We start from the raw sequence: 8,133 nt of genomic DNA, 5'->3' as shown, positions 1-8,133 counted from the left end.
CGCTCTCTGCACCTGGTCATCCCCTGATTTCCCTCGTGTAGTGCATCGAGGACAGTGTTGCGCATCGCTGTGGGAATGACTAGTCTGGAGCCCATGAGCAGGAGTCCATTATGTACAGTAAGTACAGCTCTATCAGGCCAGTAAGCTTTAACTGGACCTGTGAGCTGGCTGCGGTCAGGCCATCCTCTCTGACAGTACGACATGACCTCCGAGCAAACACTGTCTTCCTGCAGTCGCTCTCTCAGTTGTGCCATGTATGTTGAGCTGGCGGGCATGCTATTGATGATTTCATCCACATAGATGTTTGTGTCTTCCATTAAGTCGTTGTCTGTCAGTCTGCTTGCATTTCACTGCATCTTGCACCAAGAAGCACTGTGTGCACAAACATTCCCACCGGAGTGTATGGAGGTGATGAACCTTGTCATCGAGATGGTGAACAAGATAATTGCAAAAGCATTAAACCACCGTCAGTTCCGTGCATTTCTAGATGAAGTTGACAGCGAATATTCCGATCTCCTGCTACACAACAAAGTCCGGTGGCTGTCCAGGGGTGAGGTTTTGCGTCGCTTTGTTGCTTGTTTAGAACATGTGAAAACATTCCTGAAAAGCAAAAACCTGAACTACCCGCAACTGGAAGATACCGAGTGGCTGGAAAAACTGCACTTTATGGTGGATATGACAAGTCACCTAAACATGCTGAATAAAAGTCTCCAGGGCCGGGGAAACACTGCACTGCAAATGCTGGAAGCTGTTTTGTCATTCGAGCGCAAGCTGACTGTATTCGCCAGAGATGTACAGCGAGGCACGCTCTCTCACTTCCCCTCCCTGAGAGAGTTCAAAGAAGCCCATCACGATCACACACTCAACGGTGATTATTTACAAGGTGCGATCGTTGATATGCAAACTGCATTTGGGAGCAGATTTAGCGAGTTCCGAAAGGAAAAAATGACACTATCTTTCCCTGTCACACCCCTGGAGATTGACCCGTCCTTGTTGCACACATTCCCAGGAGTAAATCAAGCTGACCTTGAAATGGAAATGGCTGATATAGCTGACAAAGATTTATGGATGTCCAAATTCAAAAGTCTGACAGCCGAGCTTGAAGACGTCACTCGCCAGAAAGCCCAGCTTGCCCAAAGCCACAAATGGAGCGAAATTGAAAGCCTCCCAACACCCGAGAAACTTGTGTTTGAAACATGGAATGCTCTTCCAGACAGTTATAGGAACATGAAGAAATATGCATTTGGAGTATTATCCATCTTTGGATCAACATACCTGTGCGAGCAGATATTCTCAAACATGAACTACATAAAATCCAAATATACCGCACCCGCCTCACAGATGAGAGCTTGCAGTCCTGCGTGAAGATTAAAGTTACATCTTACATGCCCGATGTTGAGAAGCTGTCCAGTGATGTCCGAAAACAGAAGTCACATTAAACGGGTAAGAACACAATCCTGTCATAGGCACATATTTAGTAACAAAGTGGCTGTTTTTATAAAGTGATTTCTGATTTTTGTCAGTATATATTTGGAATGACACAGGGATATTATTGTGTTTTGTTGCTCAGGTCCGAGGATGGCTGCATTGTATTGTGCGTGTCAAAAGAGAAGAGGGTGCTGCTGCATTTTACCCTTGCACATTTGCAGAAAACTAAAGAGAAGAGGATAATGCACAGAAATCGAACTTAAACTGTATTATTTTAATTGTATATACTTTACCTTTTCAAAAGGCTGCTGTTTTATTGCACTCTGTCTGTTGCCCAGATAAGGGGGAAAAGAGAAGAGGATTGTATTGTATTGTATTATTGAGGATTGAAAAGGACTGCATTTTATTTCCATGGGGAGGTTTAATTATTAAATATTATATATATTATAATTAACATCTGAAATTACAGGAGGCCTATTATGCACGTTGCACATTTTGTTGTTGTTTTTTCGAATCCTAAAATAAAAATGACATAAAAAATCTGATTTCTTTATTGTATTTCTATAATTTCATCAATGCAACGAAACATAATACATTAATATTATAATGGAAGTTCAACTTAAAGCACCATCGTACAGCATAGTAGTCACGTGGTGCGTCATTCTCTCCAGGATGCGCTGCAGGGAAAATAAACATTTAATCATGAATGCTCATTATGTATTTGTAGCCTACTTATAATTTTGATAGTAGGCTAATATAGCCACTTACAGCATGTGTTGCCTTCATTATAAGGCTTATATAAGGCTTTTAATTTTTTGCGGCTCCAGACAGAGCCACTGTCTGGAGATTTTTTTTTTTTTGGTCCAATATGGCTCTTTCAACATTTTGGGTTGCCGACCCCTGGTCTAACTGTACCTCATGAGTCTGAGTCGAAACCGCTGGATCCTGGGAGGAAGCTCAGTTAGTGCCTGGTGACCTAGCAGGCTGACAAGTGGCTTGTGGTCAGTTTCCATGGCAAAATGTCTCCCAATTAGGAAGTCTCTAAAACGCTCGCACCCCCATGTCAATCCTAGCGCCTCCTTCTCCACCTGGGCGTACCTCTGTTCTGTCTCTGTCATAGAGCGCGATGCGTACGCGACTGGTTTCCACTGCTCTCCCTCCTTCTGTAGGAGGACCGCACCCAGTCCGTAGGAAGAGGCATCCGCAGACAGTTTCAGCTCTTTGTTGGGGTCGTAAAGTGTCAGCACTGGAGGTGATGTGAGGTCATTTTTCAGCTGGTCGAACGCTTTCTGTTGTGCACAGCCCCAGACCCACTGATACTTCTTTGAGAGAAGGTCTCTCAGCGGCTTGTCCTTTTCGGCTAGACCTGGAATGTATTTTCCCAGCTGGTTTAACATGCCCAGGAAACTGCGAACCTCTCCTGTGTTGGACGGCTCTCTCATGGACATGACAGCCTTTACCTTGTCTGGGTCTGGCTGCACACCGTCAGCTGACAGAATATGACCTAGGAACTTGACTTCACGTTTGCTTAGCTCACATTTCTCCATGTTTAGTGTGACCCCGGCGTCTTGGAGCTTGTTGAGGACAGTGTGTAGTCTAATGTCGTGCTGCTGTTGATCTCTCCCCCAGATGAGGACATCATCCATGTGACATACAACCCCCTGCAGCCCGTCGATAATCATAGACATGCGCCGCTGAAAATGTTCTGGGGCTGACGCTATGCCGAAGGGCAGTCTGTTAAAGTAAAAGCGCCAAAAGGGAGTTATGAACGTTGTGTACAGTGACGACTCGGGGGATAATGGAATCTGCCAAAATCCTCTGTTGGCATCTAACTTGCTGAAGATCTGGGCTCCTGCCAGAGATCCAATTGTCTGCTCAACTGAAGGCAATATGTATTTCTCTCTGCAAACTGCTTCGTTGAGGCGGGTGAGGTCAACGCAGATGCGCACTGAGCCAGTCTTTGTAGGCACCAGAACCATGCCCGAACACCAGTCGGTCGGCTCTTCAACTCTGGAGATGACCCCAATGTCCTCCATTTTTTTGAGCTCCTCTTTCACTTTGTTGAGTAGAGGGATGGGGACCCGTCTAGGTGTGGCCAGGGAATAGGGAATAGCGTCTGGCCTGAGTTTAATAGTGTAGGGCTGCTGCATCATACCTAAACCCTGACACAACTTTGGGTAGGACTCTTCCATCTCTGACTTGTCTATTCTGTCTGCTCTGTAGATTAGTTTAAGCTTTACACTTGCTGGTCTGCTTAACAAGGCTACGTTTAAGTCATTGACAACGTAAACATCCTCCTGTATCACCTGCTCTCCTTTGCATAGTGACTCTCTGTATCTGCCTAAAACAGATAGAAGCATGCGACCTGGGCCAAATAGGGGTATGTCAGGCTTAGCTAACTGTGTGTTGATCTCAGCAATGGCATAGTAGGTCTGGGCTGGAATAACTGAGACATCAGCTCCTGTGTCTAACTTAAACCTGACCTTATGGTCCCTTATAGTCAAATCAGCATACCATGGGTCTAAACCTGCATCTACTGAGCCTAGGAACAAGGGAGTGTCATCATCATCATCATCATAGCAACTTTCTGTTTCTGCAGCATGTACTGCTTTGGTAGATTTACATTTCTTTACTGTAATGACCTCTCTTTCCACATGCATGACATGCCACCTCTCTGGCTGGGCACTGTGCATTTGCATGACCAGGGGACTTTCCACATCTGTAGCATAACTGGCGATCAGATGATGGTTGTGGTTTTGTTGATGGGTGCATTGGTTGATGGGGGGACTTTGGGGTGAATGGGTTTTGTCTTCTGCCGTTACTGCATCAATGTCCATTCTACCCCCTCCTCTGAGGTCTGTTTGCTGCCTTTTAATCACTTCGGACTGTCTGGCCATATTGACTGCTTTTTCGAGCGTAAAATCCTTGTCTAACTGCATCCTCTCAGCTAGACTGGTGTCCCTCAACCCCACTATGAGCCGGTCTCTTATTAACTCGTCACGGAGTGCTCCGTATTTGCAGTTTTCTGCTAGGGCATACAATGCAGTAATGAAAGCGTCTACAGCCTCGTTTGGTTGCTGCACTCTCTGATTGAATCTTGCCCTCTCATATATCACGTTCTTTCTAGGCACAAAGTACGTTTCAAGTGTGGCTTTTACCGAAGTGTACTGCTGTCTCTGTGCGTCGGATAAATCATGACCCCGTAGGATGTCGTCTGCTTCATCCCCCATGCAGTAGATCAGCGTGTTCACCTGGTTAGCTTCTGTGCTAAGATGGAGGTTGCTGGCCAGTCTGAATCTCTCGAACCTGCGTATCCATCGCTCCCAGTCCTGAGGCTTTGCAAAGTCGAATGCTTCAGGTGGTTGGATGGTGAACGTAGCGCTCGGAGGAGCGATAGCATTAGCCTGTAGCTTGGGAGGTTGTGGAGGCTGTGCAGCCGGTGCGGCTGCAGCTCCGTCGTCGTCTAACATCTCGCCGCTTGCAGACGTTAACTTTCCACAACTCTCTTTCCAACTTCAACCTAGCTCTTTACCGCTGCCCACGTTCTGACACCATGTCGTGGTACGCGTAAAGTAATACAGACGGTTTAGAGCATGGTGGTTACTTTATTCAGGCTTGTACTCTCCATGTAATTTGGTCGTAGCATGACCAGTCGTGTCCACATCCGGTCTCCTACATCCTGTTAGCTCTATCACAATAAAAGCATAACAGCTAACACCACAATCATCAAAGACCTCAAGGTATCATTATATTACCGGTATCATATACATATATATATATATTAGTGGTGGGCATAGATTAATTTTTTTAATCTAGATTAATCTCACTGTATTCTTGGAATTAATCTAGATTAATCTAGATTAAAATGGCTCATTTGAATTCTGCCGAAGGCATTCAGAATATGTGTGCTACCCAAATAATAACTAAAAGTAAGTCTTTGAGAACGGGTTTCTCAAGCCAGGTGGTGCATTAGACCAGGGGCTCATCTCCAGTTTCCAAAATGCATCACAAACTGCTTGAGAAAGCTGTTCTATGATAATTGGTGATGAAAATAAATCAATGACAATGAGATGTACTTGTGTTTATTAACTGTTTATTTTTAGTTGAACAGTAGGCCTATATAACAGGTTGTAATGAACTGTTTACAGTCAGTAGCTTTGTGTCAGTCAAAGCTCTATTTCTCCTTCTTCCACCAGTCACTCAGGCAGACCAGTTTGTTCACATTTTCTGGTGACAAACAAGCTCTCCTCTTCTGCACAATATGGCCTGCTAAAGAAAAAAGTCTCTCGCATGGGACAGTTGTGGCAGGAGTCCCCAAGTATTTACGGGCAATTTGGGCCATCTTACCATAGACAGCAGTGTGCTCCGACCACCACTTCAGTGGACACTGATCTAGACTGGCACTGGGCTCTACCTTGTACCTCTCCACTGTACTATCTTCTGGTGTCTCCTCATCTGATTCTGAGTCGGATCCCATCAGTAGCAGGGCTGTTTTCTTCTTGGGTGGCTCAGGGTTCTCCTCCCTGAGTGGCTGCAGAGCAGGTTCTTCTCCCTTCATCAACGCACTTAGCTTTGCCCACACTGGCTCCTTCTCTGCTCTGGGCAAGCACTTGAGGTCCTTAAATCGTGGATCTAGAGCAGTCGCCACCTTTGATGAATAAAAAATAATTATTATTGATTGATGAAAATGTCACTTTCCAAATCCAACCTCCATATTTCTTCATGACTTATTCATCTGGCTTTACAGTCTATTATGGTCATACAATGTAGTTATCTTCTGGTCACTCTGACATACCCCTTAAGCCATTCCAGGTTTATTTTCTCCCTCCGCTGGTTGAGGTCCTTGATGAAGGCAGCCTTGAATCGCACAATATAGGCAGGATCATCATCTGAGATGTTAATCGCGTGCTGGAGGTGGCACAGGGCAGGTAGAACCACAGAGTAGGATACATACTTATCTCCACCAAGGAGCTCAGTGATGTACCTACAGACAGACAGACAGACAGACAGACAGACAGACAGACAGACAGACAGACAGACAGACAGCAAAACATTATTAGTGACAGATTAATTTAACTCAGATTACACATTTAAGGGCAGGTGTTTCTTACATACAAAGTGGCATTTAAAAACTTGTATGCCAATTCATGAACACACTATCTTTGTAGACCATACCTGCATGGCTCCAGCAGTTTCTCTAGCTTTGCCAACTTCTCATAATCCGCATTTGTTGGGAGGGCCAGGTTGTGCTTCTGCAGCGACAGCCTTGTGTGCAGTGCGTCTCTGTTGCGCCTCACGCGCTTTATCATCTCAAGAGTGGAATTCCAACGTGTTGGAACATCTTGCACGAGTGACTCCTTAACTTGTCCAAGGGAGGATTGTTGGACATTTAGCTCGTCTGAGTTGGCCGGACTGTGTTTGAAATGTCCGACCACTTTAAGGCACTTGGCCAGTGCACCATCAAAACCACCTTCCCGAAGTGACATTACAATAGCTCTCTGTACAACATGCGCAACACAGGGCAAGTGCTCGAATGGAAGTATCCTCCCTGCTGCCACCATATTAGGAGCGCTATCTGTTCCAATAGTGCTTATTTTGTCAGTTATCCCCCACTGATTAGCGACGTCGAGGAACTGCCTTGCACACGCTTCTGCAAAGTGACGCTCCTCTGTTTTCATCACACCTAACGGACAGACAAAGTAAATTAGAATAATTTCACTACTAGTAGTAAACAACTAGCAATTATCAAGAAGCAAACATAACGTGGTGGTAATTAAAAGGCTACGAAATTAAATTATGTAATTTAAAATGACATAACGTAGCATACCTAAAGCGAAGGAGTGAAGTTCCCAGCTAGCATCGATGAGGTGTACTGTAACGCCGAGGTAGTTGTCGTTGTTAACGGACGTCCAATGGTCCCCAGTCAGTGCTACAGACCTCGCCTCTACCATCTTCTCAACTTTCGTAGCTTTCTCTTCTGCGTGCTGGTCATGTATTCTCCTCATGATAGTTTGCCTCGCAGGTAGTTTGTAAGATGGGTCACCTGTGGCCGCCTGGAGAACAAGCTCGAGCCCGTCATCTTCAACCACGCTAATGGGCCTGCAGCTGGTGGCAATCCACTGAGCTAGGAGACTAGTTAGCTTGGCTGATAGAGCTGTGCTGATGGGCTTGCCTCGGTTGCACTCAAACATAGTTGTTTGACGACGAGTCTTCCCCCGCGCTACATCAGTGCTTGGCCCGGCATCTTCCGCATTAGCTAAGGGATGCTTTGCGTTTAGGTGGTACTTGAGACTGGATGAACTCCTACAGTAAACTAATTCCGCATTGCACAAGGTGCAAACAACCTTATTTTTGTTGAGGTTTCCATCGGGAAGCTTCTTAAAAATAAATTTCCACTGAAGCAAACCCGGCGGCTTCATACCTGCTGTATCCATGTTAGCATGTCACGTTTAATGTGGCTGATTTGACCGGGGTCAGATCCATAGACAGTAGAAGAAACACAGGTCAAAGACTTGATCTCGCCCCCTACAGTGCAATTCGGCTAGGTATACATCCGCGCTAAATTATCAAGGTGAAAGTCATCATAGCTTGCGTGGTATAGACCCAGCTCCCAACCCAACTTTGAGAATAGATTAACGGCGATATTTTTTTTTATCGCCGACAAGAGTCTCACGTTAACGCAGCACGTTAACGCCGATAACGGCC

At 45.5% G+C, this 8,133-nt stretch overlaps 2 protein-coding genes across 2 annotated transcripts in view; one reads left to right on the top strand and one right to left on the bottom strand.

Annotated features, from left to right (window-relative positions):
• LOC307037200 (E3 SUMO-protein ligase KIAA1586-like) overlaps nt 1–8,133 on the top strand; it is a 131,588-nt gene that overhangs the window by 29,160 nt on the left and 94,295 nt on the right. The window lies entirely within an intron of this gene.
• Nucleotides 5,500–7,944, bottom strand: LOC307037312 (E3 SUMO-protein ligase ZBED1-like). The gene is made up of 4 exons (XM_079678094.1): nt 7,256–7,944; nt 6,604–7,111; nt 6,224–6,412; nt 5,500–6,076 (listed from the first exon to the last, which is right to left on the bottom strand). The coding sequence occupies exons 1-4, from the start codon at nt 7,860–7,862 to the stop codon at nt 6,061–6,063; spliced, it is 1,320 nt and encodes a 439-aa protein (XP_079534220.1). The 5' UTR covers nt 7,863–7,944; the 3' UTR covers nt 5,500–6,060.

The sequence above is a fragment of the Notothenia rossii genome, assembly GCF_949606895.1.
Source record: "Notothenia rossii genome assembly, chromosome: 1".
Lineage (NCBI taxonomy): Eukaryota > Metazoa > Chordata > Actinopteri > Perciformes > Nototheniidae > Notothenia > Notothenia rossii.
This window is presented reverse-complemented; position numbering and strand designations above follow the sequence as displayed.

Bases quoted from the DNA above. Each gene is read 5' to 3' on its own strand.
- LOC307037312 (XM_079678094.1), bottom strand. From the start codon at position 7,862: ATGGATACAGCAGGTATGAAGCCGCCGGGTTTGCTTCAGTGGAAATTT. The intron at 7,112-7,255 runs GTATGCTACGTT...TCTGTCCGTTAG, and splicing joins ACTTCACTCCTTCGCTTTAG to GTGTGATGAAAACAGAGGAG. The intron at 6,413-6,603 runs GTATGGTCTACA...GTCTGTCTGTAG, and splicing joins AAACTGCTGGAGCCATGCAG to GTACATCACTGAGCTCCTTG.